Raw genomic sequence first — 22,830 nt, forward strand, 5'->3', positions numbered from 1 at the left:
AAATTTTCTCACAGATTTTTCTCTCTTCTTTCTCTCTTTCTCTCTGAATTTTTCTCTGGTTTTTCTTGCAGTAACAGGACGTCCAGAGGAGAGAAGAAGATGTTTTATACCATATGGGGTTGATTCAGCTCAGGGTTTTCTCTTTACACAAAGCAAGGCTGAGAAAAGACATGTAGAGAGCAGCTTCAGCACTTCCAAAAACAAGCTGCTGTCCTTTCCCTCCCAAGACGAAAGCTGCAAGCAGCTGGTGACAATCATGTGACTGAATTAATGAGCAAGCACAACAAGCAGCTTGTGACTTGCATGTGCTGTTACTGAAGAAGCTAGGCAAGCAGGCAGGTGCATAACATGTGATTTAATACTGAGCAAGCAGGCTGGTGGTGAACATAACTTAGTTCTGAAATTATTTAGGAAGTTGGTTGATAATTTTTAATAATTTTTCAACCAAATATTCCTTGTCTTCAGCCCTCGTTATTCTCTCAGAAAATCTCGTCCAGCTTAAATAAAAAGAATTCGACCAAATATATAAGACTCGACCAAAACTATCAAGTGATGGTCTTTCGACCACAAGACAGTCTTGTCGAAGCATTAGTTTACCGGCTCGATTTTTATTTTTAATTCTGGTCGAACCAACTCTGAATTGGTCGAGCGGAATTTTTCTCGACCAAAATCCTATCCGCTCGTGAGGGTCTTTACATGACTAGTCTAGACCACTTCTGTGGGGCCAGATTACCCATGTATAATTCAAAGAAAAAAAAAGAAATATATATGTGTGTGTGTACACATTGGTGATTTCGACCATGCTATCATTGTTATGTATTCCTGATTATCAAATGTACATTTGAATCATTGCAAATAAATGTAAAATATTATCTGGTGTCCCTGTATTATTGTACAAATTAATTGATGTAAATGTGAATCATTGTACATGTGTATAATAAAAAAATTGTTTACATGGTGTAGTGTATACACCAAATGCCTTTTAAATTTATAGTTTCATTTTTATGCATTTTGTATAACTTTAGTGGTTTGTTTGTGTTATTTTAACATATGTCAAGAAGTTATACACATATAAGTGAATTGGTGGCTGTTTACTAAAAAATACCAAACATAATAAAATATATCAAGTCAAACTGAAGATGGTGTACATAACAATAGGTGTACATATAGTTTTTTTTGTGTTAAGTTAATCATATCTAATGATTTTTACCTTTTGATTTTAGTTAATTTTATTCATTTTATATTACATTTAATTATGTTCATATTTTTGTTCAATGCATTAAGAGGAGGCTGTAGTATATAATTGGTCAATTTTTGGCTAAATCAAAGAGACAATTGATTATTTTGAAAGTTCGGAGGCAAAAATGAAAGCAATCAAAAGACCAACGACAATTCTTGCAATTATGAGAATGTACTGGAATGACCAATCAAGAAGTTTATGGGTTAATTTAAGTATACATATGTACAATTAATAAGTTTTAGATTTAAAAAAATTATACAAAACTTTAAGGACCAAAAGTGCAAAAAACCCCAAAAGTGGCCATTGATATTCTTGAGCCTCTACAGTGTCATGACGGCGAGAGACCTGAGGTCGCGACGCCAGGAAATTTGTTGATACGCAATGGAAGAGATGACTTGATGAATCAACACATCGGAGGAGATGACAAAGAAGACTACGACAGATTTGGGCCCTCGCCGAGATATGAGAAGACGGGTGGCGTTTGTGGCAAGAGCTTTGTTCATATCAACACCGTCTTCAGGTGAGGACGGTGCAACAAGAATCCGACAAAATGACTGTAGAAAGACCACGATGACCGTTCAGTTTCTTCATCTTCTTTTGCCATTAAAGACATTATTTTCTAGATTTTTTCTTAAATTTCTCTGCCATTAAAATTGTTTTTTTTTCTGTTACAGAGAGAGAGAAGAAAAATAAGATTAAAAACGGTGAGACCTATTTTGGTAGAAAAATAAGCTTAGTTAGCTTGTAATCACAAAAAAAACTACTTTAAGAGTAATAACTGCTCTATAGCGTAATAAAAAATCATAAACTGACAATGCATTTGTAACAAATGTGATTGGCTTTTTTTTTCATTTTCATATGGTAACAAGAGATCTTCGTAACTTTTCAAACTTTCTGATCTAACAATCACTATTAACACATACTTTTTCCAAATGGGTCGGCATCATTCATAACTTGACAGAAGTTGATGTAGATTTTTTTGCCCGATTATGATTTTTTTGTGTACCTAAACAATTATTGGACTTTTTTCAAATATGACTCAAAATAAAAAAAAAGCTAAACACAAAACTAATCCTTAATTTTTTTTTAAAACTTTTATTTGTCTTATTCACCCTAAAAGTTCAGATTATTCACGAAAATGCCATTATTTCTTTTTTTCTTCTTTTTTCCAAAATGAGTGTTTTACTTTATCATCTTCATCTTCATCAAATATTTATAATATTGCCATTGCCATCAATATACCAACCCACCATAAACAACCAATTTGAAGCTCTTAATGCCCCAAAGTTTCGATTTTCACTCTTCATATCTCATTACTTATTCACACAAACTACATCTCTTTCAATTTCTCTCTATATTCATCAAAAAAATTCCAAAATTTTGATTCTAAACTTTGTAAGGTTCAAACTCATTATTCTTGGTCATCAACAAGTGGGGTTGTTTCGTGGTATAGTTTTGCGTGATAAGAGAAGCTAATCAAGTTATCTCACTGGTTGAAAGTATGAAATTGATTTTTTTTTTCCAGATATGTTCGCCAGAACATTTCCGTGTAAGTCTTCTCGTCGTAGAAGACTTTTATGGAAGTCTTTTGGTGAATACAAAGGTTATTTTTTCAATTGACTTTATGTGTGTTTTTAGAGATGATTTCTCTAGAAGTCTTCCAACTTTTCTTTGTTAAAAAAAAATCTCGAAAATACCAGAGAAAATAAGTCGTCAAGGATACAAAAGTTAGTTTTGCAATTGACCGGATTGTGTCAGAAGTTTGACTTTCTCTAGATGACTTACACGGAAGTCTTTCGGCGGAAGACTTCCCTGTAAGTCTTCCGAACTCTCCATGAAAATCTTCTCACTGTTGGTGAAAGTTTTCTCGAGTAACTTTTGTAATTGAAAAATAAAAGTTAAATATTTAATTATAATTAAATGACTTTCATGTAAGTCTCCCGGAAGACGACTTACACATAAGTCTTCCAGAATTTTATTACGAGATTCTGGTGAAACCTTGGTTATCAGAGAAGACTTCCGTGTAAGTCTTTTGCCGGAAGACTTACATGGACGTCGTCTAATTAAAACTAAATATTTAAGTTTTTTTTTCAAATGCAAAAGTAACCTGACACGACGACGTACATGGAAATCGCCAACTAAATGTAATATTTAAGTTTTTTTTTCTGGTAGAAGAATTACATGTAAGTCTTCTAGAAAAAGTAAAATTTCTTACACAGTTCGGTCAATTGCAAAACTAAATTGTTTATCGTAGAAGACTTACCGGTAAGTCTTTTCTGATATTTTTGAGATTTTTTTAAAAACAAGAGCAAGCCGTTATTTACAAAGAAAGATTTCCAAAGAAGTTTGCTGTAGAGTAGACTTCTATGAAAGTATTCCTTTGTAAATTGTCAACTGTAAGAATAACCTAAATGGAAGACTTCCTGGAAGTCTTCTGGCGAACGACTTATGTGGAAGTCTTCTCAAGATTATCAAGTTATATGGTTTAATATGTATTCTTAGATCATAAGATATAATTTTTAATTTTCATGAGATTTAAAATTTTAATTTTCATTTAAAACTAAAGTTTCCCGCCTAAATTTTCCGCTTATATTTTATTTCCTGCTTAAAATTTAAGTCCTCTGAGAAGACTTCCTAGAAGATTTCCCGGAAGACTTGCCAAATGACTTCTAGTGAAAGTGTTATATGTTTGAACTTATGTAATTTTTATATTTTGTGAATTTGACTAAGTTTTGCTAAAAGTCTTCTCTCGTAGTTTTAGTAAATTGGATAAAATTTTGAGTTATTTTGTTTTGCTATTGAAATTGTATCAATAACTTCAATAAATTCATGTATTTTTGGCAAGATATTATTGTAAACATGAACATATTTACTAAAAATTTCATTAATATATTTTCAAATTTACAAAAGAATTCACATCTAAAAGAGTACACACATAAATCACAAAACATGCCATAAATAAAACTATTACATATGGAATTAGAGATTATTCCTCCACAAAGATAAGCTTGGACTTTACTTGACAGAATCTGTCAGAACACTAAGGCATTATATTTTTGAAGACTTCCAAAAAGACTTCCAAAATCTGAATCAGATCTGAAAAACTTGCATATCCAAAAAAATTCAAATGACATCAAACAGAGAAAATGAGTGAAAAAGTAGATAGATATATATTTATAGAACACACAAAATAGATATCCAACATTTATAGATCTATCTTTAGAGGAGTGGAAGATGAGAACCATGTAATAAATAACCGACAAGAACAAGATAAATTTGGGAGAAAGACATGAGACAAAAAAAAAGGAAAAATTGGTATAAAGTTTGGTGTTCCAATTTCAAAGAGATTAGTGAAAGGTTATAGAGTTTTAGTTTGGAAAAAAGGTAAGAGCTTTATACAACAAAATGTTACCTAATGAAGAAAAATCAAACATGCAGACTTACCAAAACGCTTAAATCTGTTATGAAAGAGGAGACATAAGAGAAAACTCAGTCAGAAGACTTCCAGGAAGTCTTCTATGAAGTCAGAAGACTTCCAGGAAGTCTTCCTTGAAGTCAGAAGACTTCCTGGAAGTCTTCTGGTGCATTATATTTTAGAAGACTTTCGGGAAGACTTCTTCGAGAGTCAGATCCAGATCTCAAAAACCAGATCTGAAAAACATGCATATCCAAAAACGTTTTATTGGCTTCAAAATAGAAAAAATAAATGAAAGATTAAATAGATTTACCTTAATAAAACATAAAAAAAAACTAGATATCAAAAATTTATAGATTTACCTTTAAATGAGTAGAAGATGAGAATCATGTGATAGAAAATCTACAAAAATAAGATAAAATAGTGAAAAAAAAACATGAGACAAAAATGAAAAATTAATAAACAAATTTGATGTTTTTAAGTTCAAAGAGATTAGAAAGAGGTTGGAAAGTATTAGTTTGGGAAAAGTAAGAGCTTTATGCAATAAGAAGTTACCAAATGAAAAAAAAAAATCAAACATGGAGATTTATCAAAACGCTTAGATCTGTTATGAAATGAGAGACATGGAAGAAGACTCAGTCAGAAGACTTTCAGGAAGTCTTCCATGAAGTCAAAAGACTTTCAAGTAGTCTTGTGGCACATAATATTTTAGAAGACTTCCCAGAAGTCTTCAAAAGTCTGACCCATATCTCAAAAACATGCATATCCAAAAACGTTCAAATGGCTTCAAAAAGAGAAATAAGTGGAAGATTAGATATATCTAGTTTTATAGAAAAAAAAATAGATCTCCAAAATTTATAGATTTACCTTTAAAAGAATAGAAGATTAGAACCATGTGATAAAAACTGCAAAAACAAGATAAATTAGTGAGATGAGACAAAAAAATGAAAAATTCATATAAAATTTAATGTTTTCAAGTTCAAATAGATTAGAGAGATGTTGAAGAGTTTTAGTGAGAATCATTACATTTTTGTTGCATCCATTTCAGAGGAAGAGAGAGAATGTGTACATTTTCTTTATATATGGAGACAAAAATTTCTATTTAGGTTAAATATTTTCGATTCAGAAGACTTTAAGAGAAATTTTCTATTAGACGACTTTCATGAAGTCTTCTACCTCTAAATATACTACTCGCCCTTCTAGACCTTAAATTTATACCCTTAAATAACTAACTAAATAGGAAAAAACAATTCACTAAACTTAAAATAAACTTTGAAATTTTTTAATATACTTGAAACTAAACATATATAGGTCAAATTTTAATTTTACAAAAAAATGTTAAAATTTTAATTTTACAAAAAAATGTTAAGCTTCCAAAATCTAACCTTAAAAATACAAAAAAAAAAATACTACAACATATGTTACCAAACCCTAAACCATATAATACTATGACTCACTACAATCACTCATCTGTGTTGAAATTTTTTAAATTTTATTGTATCTTAATTTAAATCATTTACAAATGTTTATAATTACATGATTTCAATTTCCCCCCCATCAAAATATTTTTAATAAAATTTATAAATTATTTTTAAGATCTACAATATGAGAAGACTTCCTCGAAGTATTCTCCCAGAAGACTTACAAAGCTCTTAGAAGACTTCCAAGGGTTATATTCGTAATAGTACATTTTGTTTTTTTTTTGTCACAAGGAGCTACTTGTGATTTCACTAGCCTTTTGGGTTTGTTTTTCATTTGATTCAACTTGGGGTATACCTTTGTGTTTAAAATCAAGTTATGGGTCATATTTTCACACATATTAATAAAACACATTAAATCACTATAATAAAAATATCATTTTATGTAATTTTCAAGTTTTAATAACTTTTAAGCAATAATAATTCAATAAAGTCAATTAATTTTATTGAAGTTTACAAATCTTTTATAGAAAATACAAAATTTTTATCTTTGCGAAACAATTTTTTTCCCAAAACATCTATCTTAGTGAAACAGATGGAGTATAGTTTTTGTTTCCTTTATGCATCACCATAAAGCTAGTCTTTCTTTCCTGCATAGGTTTTGAAAATATTCATTTTGACAATCATCATTAATAATAGTCATCTTGGAATGAAAGAATTAAAAAATTTATTTGAAGTTCCAAATTGGTTTTATTAAAAATGACTAATATTAATGGGATCAAGAAACTGAAACCAAATTTTCTTTCTCAAAGAAAGTGTTTCTTGAAAATGTAGTTAATCATGTCTAATTTGCATTATTATTACTTACCAGGACACCAGAGACCTAAAATGCAACTTGCTCGTATTGTGAGACTTTTAAACACTTGACTCGTCAGACGTGATCAATACTTCAAGATACTAACTTAAAGCTGTGTAATCAAAGGTTTTTATAGAAATCCCGTACATCATTAATTCCTAATTCAAAAACTATGAAAATGAGCCTTGGAAGTCAGAAGTTTGAACATTGACCCATGACTTGGAGTCGTGCCTCAGAAAAAAAAAATCACAAAATAATGAAAACGCAAGGTCATTTATGTTGACTTTTGACGCGGCAAGAGCCATGGGATGTGTGAGGTCATTACTTAAATCCAGATGGAATGCTCTCTTTCTTCCCCATAATCTTCCTTCACAATAAAAAAAAAACAAGAGAAAAGTTAATCATCAAGAAAATCTTTGACTTTTCTTTGTGATCGACGAAGATGGCCGATGCTTTCACCGATGAGCAGATCCAAGAGTTCTACGAAGCCTTCTGTCTCATCGACAAAGACTCCGATGGTCAGTCTGATTTTATCATCTTTTGTCCTATATAACACACAGTTTGTTTTATCAGAATCGATCATAGGACTGGTGATGATGGATTAGTTGACTTATATATGGTTGCGTGTAACACAGGGTTCATAACGAAGGAGAAACTAACGAAGGTGATGAAGTCTATGGGGAAGAGTCCAAACGAGGAACAACTTCAAGAGATGATGAGCCATGTCGACATCTTTGGCAACGGAGGCATCACCTTTGATGACTTCTTGTATATAATGGCTCAAAACACCTCTCAGGTTTAATATAAATAATACTAAAAAAACTGTGAAAAATTAATATATATAAACTTAGACAGAAAATTTAAATGAAAAAATCGGTTTAGGAAGCGGCATCGGATGAATTAATAGAAGTATTCAGAGTGTTTGACAGAGACGGAGACGGTGTCATATCCGCACTCGAGGTAATATTTTCTTCTTTTACTATTTTAAACTAAAGCTTACGTAGTTATATAGCATAGAAACAATATACAAAGAGTTACTTGATCATTGGTGATATTATATTTCAAATTCATAACATAGAGACAATATACAAAGAGGTACTTGATAAGTGGTAATATAGATGGTGTGCTATTTATTTATGGTCAAATGCAGTTGGGAGAAGGAATGAAAGACATGGGGATGAAGATAACGGTGGAAGAGGCGGAGCATATGGTGCGAGAAGCGGATCTGGACGGCGATGGTGTTCTCTCTTTCCACGAGTTCTCCAAAATGATGATCGCTGCCTCTTATTAGCATTTTATATATCCCTATATAAAAGCTATGATATAAGGGGGTTTGTTTCGGTGATGCTCTGCTCTTTTGAGTTTGCAATTTCTAATAAAGCTTCAGATGATAAAAAGTGGGTTTGTTTAAGCACTTATTAACTACTATTCAGTATGTTAAACTTAAAACACAGATCAAATCGTATGTTGTTGTAAACGTGAAGAAAAACAACGTCAAAATAATACGCACCAAAACTTGACATTTTCGCATTGTTATTTACTATGTGGAGCCCACCGTCACTATGCACACACAGTAACTTTCTCTTTTTCACTTCTATATAAACGATCGTTTCGATCAATTGTAATACACCATCTCTTCTTCCTCTTATAACATATTCTCTCTCGTTATTATCTTATATCAGTAGTATCTCCTTTCTGCGGGTATAAAATTTCGCTCTTAATTAAATTTCTCTATACTATAAAATTATAAGTTATTTTATAACACGTTATCAGCACGATCACTCTGCGATTCGGTAAAACTTATATGTATCATATTTACTCTGCTATAATGGCCGGTATACCGCCTATATTATTATCTATAATTTTATAGTGGTTGTTTTAATTATTATTATTTATCTATATTAATGCGGACGGTATGTCGCCTCGTTAATAAACCTTGATTGCTAATTACACTATAATTATTGGCTTGGCTGTGCCGCCGCCTAATTTATTTAATCTTATAATTTTTCTATCACCATAATATGATTGATATTTATTTGTTTATTATATTATTGTTATTATATAAATGTTTGGTCACCTATATAAAATATTATGAAATTTACGGAATTTGGTTGACTGATTATTACAGTATTTTCAGAATAATTTTCAGTTCATACGATTTAATCCCAACGGTCACAAAGAAAAAATTTCAAAATTTTTACCCTTTTCAAACGGCTATGAACAGTATTTTCATCTATAAATATACTCATTCTTCACTCATTTACTTCATCCAAAATATTTCATCTTCTCTCAAATATTTTCAAATCGCCACATTCCGGTTTTTCATTGCAAGAAAGATGATTCGCATATTTTTGGTTTTATGTGCAATTTTAATTTTTGCTTCTATGGCCGGTCTTTTTATTGGAGAATTTGCTCCTGAACAATTTACGCTTAATGTCGGTTTACTTTTCTATGCATTGTTTCTTCTTGTAATTGCGTGTATTATTAATATAAATGGTTCGTTCTAAAAGTACGAAATTCTAATAAAACATATTATTTTGTGTTTAGAAATACAAATGGCAAACATCGAGAAACTTCAGTTCCCGGCTCTCAAAATAACTGGCGAAAACTACGTCGGATGGGTCACGAACGTGAAACCATATCTGGTGATGAAAAAGATAACCGAAACGATTGTAATCGGTAACAAATCGCCGCCCGAGCATATAGCCGAGGCGATAATCTTCCTGAAGAAGCATTTAGATGAGAATCTAACGCACGACTATGCAAGCGTCGAAGACCCAGCTGAACTGTGGCAAGCTTTAAAAGAAAGGTTTGATAACCAGAGACAAGTCAACCTCCCTCACGCTCTAGAAGAGTGGAAAAACTTGAGGTTCCAAGATTTTCAAAAGGTTGAGGATTACAATTCCGCTGTCCTGAGGATAGTTTCACTCCTGAAATATTGCGGTAACCCTGTCTCTGAGGAAGAAATGATGAATAAAACATACAATACTTTCCACAAACAGCTTCACTTCCTGCCCGAAATATACAGAAAATGCGGGTACACAAGATTTTCTGAATTGATGGTTGCGCTCATGTTGGCTGAAAAGAACAATGAGCTCCTGATCAAAAACCACAATTCCCGACCTACGGGAGCCAAGGCATTTCCTGAAGTGAATGCTACGGCGATAGAAAATTCGGAAAGGAGGAACCAGACCAACCGAGGTCATGGTCGTCGTTTCAACAACAAACGTGGAAAAACTTACAATCCCAAATGGAAGGGATCTAACAAGTGGGTTAGATCCGAACAAGTTTCTAAGGGTAAAGAAACTCAAGGGGATACCACCCAGAAGCGTGAGACAGTGTGTTACAGATGTGGCTGTAAAGGACATTGGTCCCATACATGTCGTACTCCTCCACATCTCTGTAAGTTATATCAAGAGTCCACGAAAGGCAAAGCTAAAGAAGTGAACCTCACTGAAAACTTTGAAGGGACATCGTACCTCGATGCCTCCGACTTCGCAAATGAGCTGGACTAGATTACTCCTGAAGAGAACTGAGATGCTTATAATAAGACTATTGAATAATTTTCAGTATTGTCATGTATAATTATTACATTTCCTGTTTTAAACAAATAATGATGTTTTAACGTCACCTTAATGTATAATTATTGTGTGTTTCCTTATATGATTATTATATGAATGAATTTTATGTTTTTCTTTTATTAATAACAATTTCAGAAATGGATCGAAATACTAATGGAGCAAAATCCAAGAAACGGATTCGTGAAATATGTATACCAGATAGTGGAACAACACACACTATTCTGAAACAAAAGAGATATTTCTCTAATATAAAACCGACAAGAATTGTCGTCAATACAATATCAGGTCCTGCAGACGTGATTGAAGGAACCGGTAAAGCAAACTTTACGTTACCGAATGGAACAAAATTTTCCATAAATAATGCTCTATATTCTCCGAGTTCTAAAAGAAATTTGTTGAGTTTTAAAGACATATATCTTCATGGATATGACACTCAGTCTGCAACTGAGGATGGAAAGAAATACATGTATGTAACTTCTGAGCAATGTGGCAGAAAACACATATTGGAAAAGTTTCCAGAACTTCCTTCGGGACTACATCATACTTATATCGATGAGATCGAATCAAACCTTGTGGTAAAACGGAACCCAGAAGAGTTCACATTATGGCATGATCGTCTCGGCCACCCAGGCACTACAATGATGCGTAAAATCATAGAAAGTTCGCATGGTCATTCACTGAAAGTCCAGGAGATTTCTCAAGGGAATAAAATGACATGTGTTGCATGTTCTCTAGGAAAATTGATCGTAAGGCCATCGCCAACCAAAATCGATAAAGAATCACCAAAGTTCCTTGAAAGAATTCAAGGCGATATATGTGGACCTATACACCCACCTTGTGGACCATTCCACTATTTTATGGTATTAATTGACGCATCCAGTAGATGGTCACACGTTTGTCTATTATCTTCTCGAAATATGGCATTTGCGAGATTTCTAACTCAGATAATCAAACTGCGAGCACAGTTTCCTGATTATACTATTAAAAGAGTTAGACTAGACAACGCTGGTGAATTCACATCCCAAGCATTCAATGACTATTGTATGGTAACGGGAATTGAAGTTGAACATTCGGTTGCTCATGTTCATACGCAAAATGGTTTGGCTGAATCTTTAATTAAGCGTCTGCAATTGATTGCAAGACCATTGATCATGAGATCAAAACTTCCAACCTCTGTATGGGGACATGCTATTTTGCATGCTGAAGCACTTATTCGGATTAGACCGAGTGCATACCATAAGTATTCTCCACTACAGTTAGCGTTTGGTCGAGAACCAAACATTTCCCATTTTAGAATATTTGGTTGTGCAGTATATGTGCCTGTAGCACCACCACAACGTACAAAGATGGGACCACAAAGAAGATTGGGAATATATGTTGGTTGTGATTCCCCATCAATTATACGATATCTCGAACCACAAACTGGTGACGTCTTTACGGCACGTTTCGCCGATTGTCACTTTGATGAGAAAGTATTCCCAGTTCTAGGGGGAGAAAACAAAAATGTAGAAAATGATATCAAATGGAGTGTACCTTCGTTACTATATCTTGATCCTCCTACTAAAGAGTCTGAACTAGAAGTTCGACGAATCATGCATTTACAGAGTATAGCTAATCAGCTACCTGATGCATTTGCGGATACCAAAACGGTAACTAAATCTCATATACCAGCCGCGAATGCTCCTGCTTGTATCAAAATAACAAATGAGCAAAGAAAGGCAGACGATACACGAGAGTCTAAAACACGCTTGAAGCGTGGCAGACCTACTGGTTCTAAGAATAAAAATCCTAGAAAACAAAAAGAAGTCGAAATAAATGACACACCCAAAATAGCGGAAAATATTTTGGAAGAAACAAATAATGAGGATACTGACAAAGTAGAGCATCATGAGTCAGAAAAGAATCATGAGATTTCTATCAACTACATCCATAATAAGAAGATATGGAATAGAAATGAACAGGATGATGTTGATGATGCTTTCTCATATATTGTGTCAAGTGAAATAAATGAAGAAATCGATGATCCAGAACCAAAATCTGTTTATGAATGTCAAAAGAGACATGATTGGAAACAATGGAAAGATGCAATACAAGCTGAACTTGATTCGCTTAATAAACGAGAAGTGTTTGGATCTATTGTACTCACACCTGCAGATGTGAGACCAGTCGGGTACAAATGGGTTTTCGTTCGAAAACGAAATGAGAAAAATGAGGTTACGAGATACAAAGCTCGTCTTGTGGCTCAAGGTTTTTCTCAAAGACCTGGAATCGATTATGAAGAAACATATTCTCCAGTTATGGATGCAATCACGTTTAGATTTCTGATGAGTCTAGCCGCTGATAAAAATCTAGAGATGCGTCTCATGGATGTTGTTACAGCTTATCTATATGGATCATTAGATACTGATATCTACATGAAAGTTCCTGATGGTTTTAAAATGCCAGAAGCATTAAATTCCAAACCTAAAGAGTTATGTGCAATAAAATTGCAAAGATCATTATATGGGCTAAAGCAATCTGGACGTATGTGGTATAATCGTCTCAGTGAGCATTTAACAAAAGAAGGATATGTGAATGATCCTATATGTCCATGTGTTTTCATTAAGAAAACAATGTCCGGATTTGTAATAATCGCGGTATATGTTGATGATCTTAACATTATCGGAACTCAGAAGGAAATACAAAAGGCATCAGACTATCTCAAAGGAGAATTTGAGATGAAAGATCTTGGACAAACACAATATTGTCTTGGCCTACAAATAGAGCATTCACAAAATGGTATATTTGTGCATCAATCCACATACACTAAAAGAGTGTTGAAACGATTTAACATGGATAAATCGACTCCTCTTAGCACCCCGATGGTTGTTAGGTCACTTAATATTGAAAGTGATCCATTTCGACCACCTGAGGAGAAAGAAGAGATACTTGGTCCGGAAGTACCATATCTAAGTGCAATTGGAGCGCTAATGTACCTTGCAAATTGTACACGGCCTGATATATCATTTGCTGTAAATCTTTTGGCAAGATTCAGCTCATCTCCAACTCGGAGACATTGGAATGGGATTAAACATGTTTTTCGTTACCTCCAAGGGACCATTGATTTGGGTTTATTTTACCCTAAAGATTCAAAAGGTCAAATGATTGGTTTTGCAGATGCAGGATATCTTTCAGATCCACACAAAGCCCGATCGCAAACGGGATATGTTTTCACGATTGGAGGCACTGCTATATCTTGGCGTTCTCAGAAACAAACGCTCGTGGCTACTTCTTCAAATCATGCTGAAATCATCGCACTCCATGAAGCAAGTAGAGAATGTGTTTGGCTAAGATCAATAAGCCGACACATCTGTTCAAACAGTGGGATTGACGGAAATACAGAGCCAACTATCCTCTATGAAGATAATGCAGCATGTGTTACTCAAACAAAGGACGGATATATCAAAAGTGATAGAACGAAGCATATTCATCCAAAGTTCTTCTCATACACTCAAGAGCTCGTGAAAAAGAAAGAGATTGAAGTAAGATATGTCCGATCATGCGACAATGCAGCCGACCTTTTCACAAAATCACTTCCGACTGCGGTATTCAGAAAACATGTCCATAACATTGGAATGCGTCATCAGAAGGATCTATGACTGCTCATTCGAGGGGGAGCTTACGTAGTTGTACTCTTTTTACCTTACTATGGTTTTTCCCATTGGGTTTTCCTAGAAAGGTTTTTAACGAGGCAACAAAGACGTTAAGCAAGAAGCGATAGTGACACTGGTCTCCAAGGGGGAGTGTTGTAAACGTGAAGAAAAACAACGTCAAAATAATACGCACCAAAACTTGACATTTTCGCATTGTTATTTACTATGTGGAGCCCACCGTCACTATGCACACACAGTAACTTTCTCTTTTTCACTTCTATATAAACGATCGTTTCGATCAATTGTAATACACCATCTCTTCTTCCTCTTATAACATATTCTCTCTCGTTATTATCTTATATCAGTAGTATCTCCTTTCTGCGGGTATAAAATTTCGCTCTTAATTAAATTTCTCTATACTATAAAATTATAAGTTATTTTATAACATATGTTAAATTATTTTCCCAACATATAATAAAAGTGTCGGTCCCATATCAATGAATTGTTTTGAGTTAATTAGCCTTTCTTTTGTCGTCGACAGCTTTCATTGATAGTTAAGTATAACATGGTCCATTTGATTACATATTTTGTGAATTACATCTACCCTGCTTGGCTAGCTCATATGCAATGACATTTGATTTTATATGAATCTACTTAAAAGAGAAATTACAAACAGTTGATTTTTTTTCATAATACCATGCAAATAAATGGCAAGAGCCAAGGTGGGCGATTTGGGTACCATTCGGGCTCGGTTCGGATCCATTCAAATTTCAAGTTTTTGAAATTAAAGATTCTGGTTCGGGTTTAGTTCGGATCTTTTCGGGTTCGGTTCGGATACGAATAACCCGTTGAAATTGTTTCTAAAATTTTAATGTTCATAAATACTCTAGATTTTTAAAATCTAAAAATAAAATGATATAACATATAAATTTAAATAATGTATGCTAAAATATATGAACATATAAATTGGTTTGTTCGAATATTTGAATAAATAATTAATAGATATTTTAAATATTTTGGTGTTTTAATTATTGTATAGATATTTTAGACATTTATTTTTTACTATTTGTATATATTTTAGATATCTGTCGGAGAATATGTACTTTAGATACTTGATCGGCTAAGCCGAGGGCAAGGGGTTCTCCATGTTAGAGATCAATTTTAATGAAGAGGCAAGAGTCACAAGTAGATAGATGTCTAAAGTTTTCATATTGCATGGAACAAAAATAAGCTGCCGTGGGAGAAACTTTAGAGCAGAGCATGGAAATGTGAATTATTAATCTTGTGAAACAAAACCAGTCATTGACACACGAAGGGATGAACCGAGGACCCTGACCCAGTCCATTGTCTTGCTTCCCTAGACGAGCAGCAAACAGCTGACAATCATCGCCAAAGGAGTTTTCTTCTTTGTCTATGAGTCTTTCCACCATCTAGAATTCTTGGTTCTTGCTGGTACAAAGAAGGTAGAATCATATCCCCTGAAGACAATTTTCAAAGCCCAAAGGGCCGGCACTAATGAGAAAATATATTTCATATACGCATATATCTATGTACATACAGGAAAGAATTATAATGTTCTGTAGTTTACACTATTACTAATTTAAAACTGACAAGAGATGCCTGGAAACAAACAAAGATACAAAGGAAAAAGGGCGTTTGCAAGAAATGAAAATAAAAGCTTCAGAGTACAACTAAAAACCAAAAGGATCCATCTACTAGCTAGAAGTAGAAGCCAAACTCTCATTACTAAGCAACTCTTCCCAGAAACCATCATCCAATTCTCTCTCGACCACCATATCTTCTTCTTCCTTCACATTCCTCTGTTTCCCATAGCCTTGCATCTCCAAAGCAAGAGCTTCAAGTTCCGACATCGAAGAACCTCTTTCCCTCTCTGCCGTCTCATCCTCAAGCTCCTTAAGTCTCATATCTCTCTTATTCAGCAGCTGATGCAGAAACGAAGGGCTCCGCATAGCTCTAGCCAAGAAAGACATCATCTGTCTCTGTTTCCTCTCTGCTCCTTCGATCCTCTGTTCCATGGCTTTGATGTAGCTCCTTGTGGTTTGTTGCTGCTGTCTCAGACACACCAGCTCCATCATTAACAACTGCTTCTCCCTACGAAGCTCAGTGCAAGGATCATTGGTCGATGGAGAAGAACCGAAGGAAGCTCGTCTCTTGATGCTCTTCAGTAACTGTCTCTGTCCTAACAAGAACCCATCGTTCGCAAATTCCCATCTATCCGATTCTATCTTTCTGAAACCCTGATAATCTTTTTTAAGTTAATATCCAAAAATTATCTCAAATATTTATTTAAAACACGATTGAAAAAAAAAAATAATTCACGTTTACTGTTAGTGTTGTTAATTTTTTTTTTTGACATCTGTGTAGTGTTGTTAATTATGTGATTATATAATTAAGAGTTAGTTACAAAATATCATAAAACAAGTGTTTTCTCATAAATATCTGATGAGAACCGCTTATAATTAAGATTTAAAGACCTTCCAATAGAAATGTTGCAAGAGTTTCAAATGTGATATCAAGATATTGAGAGAGAGAGCACAAAAACTTAAACTGTGTATCTTAGATTAATGAAGAATGTATAATGTGTGTCCTTTATATACAAGTATACGGTATATAGTAAAGTATGCTAAGCCTCTGTTTCTATACAAGTATTAGAGAGCTTAGTATATTCAATACGCCCCTCTCAAGCCTCTGAAATGGAAGGTAGAGTTGATGAAGTAGAAGGTGAAGATGATGATGGAGTGAAGAGGCTTGAAACAGACATACGAGAGAGGATGTGATGAAAAGGAGATGGATGTAGCGGCTTGGTGAAGATATCCACATGATTGTCAGCACTGATGACATGTATGAGCCTTATGAAGCCTTTCTTGACCTGATCACGCGTCGTGTGACAATCAATCTCTATATGTTTAGTGCGTTCATGAAATACCGGATTAGTCGCAATGTGAATGGCAGACTTGTTGTCACAAAAGAGCTTAGCTGTGTGTTGAACTGTAATCTTCAAATCAGTAAGCAACTGCTGCAACCAGATGAGTTCACAAGTCGCCAAAGCCATGCTGCGATATTCTGCTTCAGTACTGCTTCTACTCACTGTCTGTTACTTCTTACACTTCCAACTGATCAATGATTTGCCAAGATAGACACAGAAGCCAGTAACAGAGCGTCGAGTGTCAGGACAAGAAGCCCAATCTGCATCAACAAAGGCATTCAAGCATGTCTCCGAGTCAGCAGCATAGAACAAACCCTGGCCAGGATTAGATTTCACATAACGAATGATCCGATGAGCAGCCTGAAAGTGAACATCAGTAGGAGCAGATAGAAACTGACTCAACCGATGAACAACATACGTAATATCAGGCCGAGTTATCGTGAGATAGAGTAGTCGTCCAATCAACTCACGATAAGGAGTAGCATCAGGCAAAGAGACTCCAGTAGTGGCACTCAAAGGAATAGATGGATCCATTGGGACGGCACACGGCTTTGAGGCAAGCAAACCTGTGTCCGCAAGGAGATCCAGTGCATACTTCCGTTGAGATACCGAAATGCCTGTCGAGTTTCTTGCTATCTCCAGACCAAGAAAGAATCGAGCAGGACCTAAGTCTTTTATCTTGAAAGCTTGATGAAGGACCTTCTTAACATCAAGAACAGCTTGAAGATTATTGCTAGTGATGAGAATATCATCAACGTAGACAAGCAACGCAATAAAAGATGATCCAGAGGACTTCACAAAGAGAGAGTGATCTCCTGGAGAAGGTGAGAACCCATTTGCGAGAAGAACAGAAGAGAAACAGTTGTACCACTGGCGAGACGCCTGCTTCAGACCATAGATCGATTTGTTGAGACGGCAAACCGGATTTGGTGGCAAGCTGACACCAGGGGGTGGAGTATATCCCAATGGTAAGCTCATGTATATCTCCTCATCAAGCTCACTATGCAAAAACGCATTAGTGACATCCATTTGATCCAGACTCCAACCTTGTGAAGCTGCAAGACTGAGAATAAGCTTCACACTAGTCATTTTAGCCACTGGAGAGAAGGTATATGTGTAATCAAGACCCTCTTGTTGTGTATATCCTTTAGCAACAAGGCGTGCTTTCGGTCTCTCCACAGTGCCATCTGCATTGTATTTGATCGTATAAATCCATCTGCAACCCACAACATTTTTACCCGGGGGCAGAGAAACAACAGTGAAAGTCTCATTACGATCCATTCCCTCAAACTCCACATTCATTGCTTTTGTCCAAAACTCAGACTTCACGGCTTGCTTAAAAGATGTAGGTACTGTCTCAAGAGAACAGGTAAGGACAGCATCTTTGAAAGAAAAGGAAATGTTATCATATGAGAGAACAGAGGAAAGTGGATAGAGTGGTTCAGATGAAGGAGAGGAAATGATATTAGCAACATAGTGGTTTTTCAAAGAAGAATCCATAGAAATGAGAGAACAATGGTAATCACATTAGATTGAAACATTAATGCACGTGCAACGTTTAAGAGATGCTGATGCTTACGCTCAACAACAGAGTTCTGTTGAGGAGTGTAAGCACATGAAAATTGATGCATAATACCATTCTCTCTTATCAGGTTTGAAAAGGCAAGTTCTTGAGCATTATCACTACGAATCATTTTGATATTAACCTTATATTGAGTGCGCACAAGCTTAACAAAAGATGGTAAGATAACAGAAACATCACTTTTATATTTCATCATATAGATCCACGTTACACGAGTATGATCATCTACAATAGTAAGAAAGTACTTGTAACCCTCAACAGACTCAACACTAAAAGGACCCCAAGTGTCTATATGAATAAGATCAAATGGTTCCTTAGACATGTTATTTTTATGAGGAAAAGGTAAACGACGTTGCTTAGCTAATGGACAAACAGGACAACTAGCATGTTCGAGTAAAGAAGACTTATCTAAAGCAATATCAGCAGAGAGATGTTGTAACTTGGCAGAAGATGGATGTCCGAGGCGTTGATGCCAAAGAGAACCATCAACCTTCAAGGATCCACAGAAGTTCAACGACGGAGAAAGCATTTGTTGATCAAGAATGTATAGATTGTGAATCACAGAACCTCTACCAATCATCAAGCCCTGAGTATGCTCCTGTATATGACATGAATCAAAAAAGAAATGAGCAGAGTGGCGATGTTGTTGTAATAGACTACTAACACTGATGAGATTAAACCGGAAAGATGGCACATGTAAGACATTCAACAAGACAAGTGAATCAGATAAATGCACTGTGCCAGTATGAGTTATCGGTTTCTTAGCACCATTTGGAAGAGAGACTGTAACTCCTGAAACAAGAGACACTGAACTAAACAGAGCTAAGTCAGAACAAACATGTGTAGTAGCACCACTATCTATTATCCAGGAACCCAAAGGGAGATTTGTAGATAAGGAAGAAAGTGTTTGGTGTTGAAAGGTTAAAGATTGATGCTCAAAACGCAGGCTAGTGGAAGGAAAAGAGAAATTTGAGACAATACCACTTGAAGATTGAGCAGCCATGAAACCTTTGTCTGTGATTGACGCATTAACCAATGACTGTGAAGCAAGAGAGTCAGGAGGTCGCATATGAGACTGTAACTGTTGAATGAGCTGATGAACTTGATCAGGATGAAAAGCAGTCAGATCCAAAGTCCCTGCCTGAGGAGCAATCGAGGAAGCAGTTGTTGCATTAGCAACATTGTTCTGCTTAGAGTAAGATTGTACAAGCTTTGTTTGAAGTGGTCTCTGAGAAGAACCAGACTGAGGATTATGCTGAGAGTTGCTTCGCTGAGAGTTGTTGTTGTTGTAAAATCTGTGACCAGGCGGATAACCATGCAACTTGAAACATTTATGCACAATGTGTCCTGCAACGCCGCAATGTGTACAAATAGGACGTGGCCTAGACCGATATGAGTTATTGTTGTTCACAGTAGCATAGGCCGCATTCTCAACTGGTCCAGAGTAGTGAGACTGATCAAACTCACTCGTCGAACTTTGAAAGACAACATTATCAACTCTTGTAGCCGGCTTAATACTCTTCTGACGCTCATCCTGAGTAACCAAGTTGAAAACTTCCTCAATTGGGGGAATTGGTTTCAGCATCAGAATGTGACGTCGAGTAGCTTCATAGGACTCATTCAAACCCATCAAGAACTTCATGACACGACTCCTTTGTTGGAGCTTCTCCCAAGACGCCGCAACACTACACTCACATTTGCCACACGTACACACAGGGAGATCAACATAATTTTGATACTCCTCCCAAAGCGTGACAAGTTCCGTATAGTAAGTACTGATGTCCAAAAAACCTTGCTGGATAGAGCTCAACTTTTGCTCAATCTCAAAGATGCGAGGAGCATCATCCTGCTTGAACCTCGTCATAAGATTCTTCCAAATACATTCAGCACTAGACATGAAGAGCAAACTCTGACCTATCTTCTTAGAAACCGAATTCATTAGCCACGTAGAGACCATATCGTTGCACCTAGACCAAGCACCAGAGTCTCTATGATCAGCAGAAGGTTTCAAGATTGTACCGTCAATGAAGCCGAGTTTGTTCCTGACATTAAGAGCCATACGAACGGAACGACGCCAAGAATGGAAGTCAGCACCAGAGGCAAGACGATCTGTAACAAGCGCCAATCCAGCATGATCAGAGTTGTGAAGATAGTAAGGATTCTCATACTGATCCACGAGTGGGCGAGTCGAAGTAGAAGGCGAAGTCGCCATCGAATGAATGTCAAGAAACGAGTCGACTCAGCGATGAAAGTCGAGTTGAGCTGAATCGCAGTTTGCAAAACGGAATCGAAGAACCGGAACAAAGAAACGAGAGCTGCGATGCGAATCGGAACTCAGTCGAAGATGAAACAAAGCTCAGAGGCACGCGAGACGAAGAACGACGACGAAACAAACGAAAGCAATCAGATCCAGCACTCGAATCACCAATGAAATGAGGAAATCAAAGAAAAGATTTGAGATCGAAGCACTCATGGTGAAAATCGAAGCTCAAGAATGAAGAAAAATAGCGGAAAAATTAGTTATGCTCTGATACCATATTAAGATATTGAGAGAGAGAGCACAAAAACTTAAACTGTGTATCTTAGATTAATGAAGAATGTACAATGTGTGTCCTTTATATATAAGTATACGGTATATAGTAAAGTATGCTAAGGCTCTGTTTCTATACAAGTATTAGAGAGCTTAGTATACTCAATATGTGATTAAACAACAACAATTACTGAGAGAGTTGTGTACTCTGATTTTTATATTGGTGAAGATAATATAAAGAATGGAACAAGTGGGCAACCTTAAAGCTGACTATTGAATAAACAAAGAGTATCGGGATAAGATTGATGACTCGTTCTTGAGATTATTTTAGAAGCAAAGTTGCCACGAATCAAGATTCTAGAACTTACTAATTGTTTTCGAAGCCAAGTTGACACGAAACAAGATTCTAGAACTTACTAAAGAACCTTCTTCTATTCTACGGAATCCTACATTTTAGATGTTTCTAGAAATGACAGAAATAAATTGAATTTCAGTATGGGTATCATTACCAAGTAAACGATGAATCCACAATACTTCACTTCATTTCCAGCAACTATAATAAGATGAAGGGGAAAAATATTTGGGAAGTACAAGAAAAACAGAGCATTACTCTGTTTTTTCATTTCTTCTTGGGTCAGACAACATAGACAAAAGAAAGAAGAGTGAGAAAGGACTTACATAAGTGTTGAGTTGTCTGATGAAACTCGAGAAATTGCTGTGTTTGAAGTGTCGAGGGAGAAGAAACGTTGAGAAAGAATGCAAATCCCAAACGACAAAACTAGTGCCTCCTCTGTTCCAAGATACGATGTGGTCTGTGTTTGGATCCTCCACAATCTCGAATGTCTTGATTAGAAACGGTGGTGGACCGACTTCGTGCAACCCTTCGACTGGTTTTGGTGGTGGATCACCTTCTTGGAGCTGAAACGGATTCATCGAGTTCTGGAAACCCAAATCGAAAATTAAGAAAAAAAAAACAACAATCTTGGATCAATGACTTGGGTTGGTTTGATAAAAATCTAGAGGAGAATGGGTCTTGTGCGGCTGGCCGGTTTAAGTTCGTTGATGGCAGTTGGGTAGAGAAGAAGGAAAGGAGGGAAGGTAATCTCCACGTAAGCGATGCGAGGTGGCTTAAATAAGAAGAGTGAGAAAGTTAGTGACGATATTAAATTGATTAAAATAAGATAAAGATAATAATATAGTACTCTCAACTTAGAGATTTCGAAAGTTCCGGAACAATGAATGCGAAGAGAGAACGGGTGGGTTCGAAACTTCTCGAACTTCAATAGTTTGACGACTGTACGGTCTGGTTTTCACGTGGGTACCTACCCATCATCTTACTTTTTACTTATCTGCGAATATAAAACTCGACAACATTGTATGAAATGACAATTCGCTGGTTGTTTCTAACTGGTTTTTATGTTGACGTGGTAGTCGGTCCATCTAGAGACATTTGGTTTGTGGTCTAAACCGGTTGGTCAGTGACATAATTGGATTTCTTTTTTTTTTTTCGTTTTGGATCACAACTATGTATGTATTTAATTACTTAAAGGATATTTAGTTTTATAAAGCAAATCTCAAAAAAATATTAAAAATAATTTATGATAAAATAAGATACAAGAAAAAGATTCC

At 35.5% G+C, this 22,830-nt stretch overlaps 3 protein-coding genes across 7 annotated transcripts; 2 read left to right on the top strand and 1 right to left on the bottom strand.

Annotated features, from left to right (window-relative positions):
- The first annotated feature begins 7,202 nt into the window (after positions 1 to 7,202).
- On the top strand, positions 7,203 to 14,612 carry LOC103863503 (calmodulin-like protein 9). Of its 2 annotated transcripts, XR_004457761.1 has the most exons (5): positions 7,203 to 7,447; positions 7,565 to 7,725; positions 7,812 to 7,889; positions 8,080 to 8,395; positions 14,593 to 14,612. XR_004457761.1 is itself a non-coding variant. In XM_009141246.3 (4 exons), the coding sequence occupies exons 1-4, from the start codon at positions 7,372 to 7,374 to the stop codon at positions 8,218 to 8,220; spliced, it is 456 nt and encodes a 151-aa protein (XP_009139494.1). In that variant the 5' UTR covers positions 7,203 to 7,371; the 3' UTR covers positions 8,221 to 8,398. The 2 variants fall into 2 exon arrangements, 1 of the variants encoding a protein (XP_009139494.1); XM_009141246.3 differs by lacking the exon at positions 14,593 to 14,612 and having other exon boundaries at positions 8,080 to 8,398.
- LOC117133759 lies at positions 8,402 to 10,766 on the top strand. Its single transcript, XM_033290749.1, has one exon. It carries the CDS (start codon positions 9,485 to 9,487, stop codon positions 10,442 to 10,444), a length of 960 nt encoding a protein of 319 aa, XP_033146640.1. The 5' UTR covers positions 8,402 to 9,484; the 3' UTR covers positions 10,445 to 10,766.
- Positions 14,613 to 15,655: 1,043 nt separating the features above from the next.
- LOC103863505 (heat stress transcription factor A-7a) lies at positions 15,656 to 22,702 on the bottom strand. Of its 4 annotated transcripts, none has more exons than XM_009141247.3 (2): positions 21,880 to 22,385; positions 15,656 to 16,400 (listed from the first exon to the last, which is right to left on the bottom strand). In XM_009141247.3, the coding sequence occupies exons 1-2, from the start codon at positions 22,132 to 22,134 to the stop codon at positions 15,858 to 15,860; spliced, it is 798 nt and encodes a 265-aa protein (XP_009139495.1). In that variant the 5' UTR covers positions 22,135 to 22,385; the 3' UTR covers positions 15,656 to 15,857. The 4 variants fall into 4 exon arrangements, with proteins under 4 accessions (XP_009139495.1, XP_009139496.1, XP_033146632.1 ...); XM_009141248.3 differs by having other exon boundaries at positions 21,711 to 22,122; XM_033290741.1 differs by lacking the exon at positions 15,656 to 16,400 and adding an exon at positions 18,140 to 19,269 and having other exon boundaries at positions 21,880 to 22,702.
- Between the last annotated feature and the right edge of the window lie 128 nt (positions 22,703 to 22,830).

This window comes from Brassica rapa, chromosome A04 (genome assembly GCF_000309985.2).
Source record: "Brassica rapa cultivar Chiifu-401-42 chromosome A04, CAAS_Brap_v3.01, whole genome shotgun sequence".
Lineage (NCBI taxonomy): Eukaryota > Viridiplantae > Streptophyta > Magnoliopsida > Brassicales > Brassicaceae > Brassica > Brassica rapa.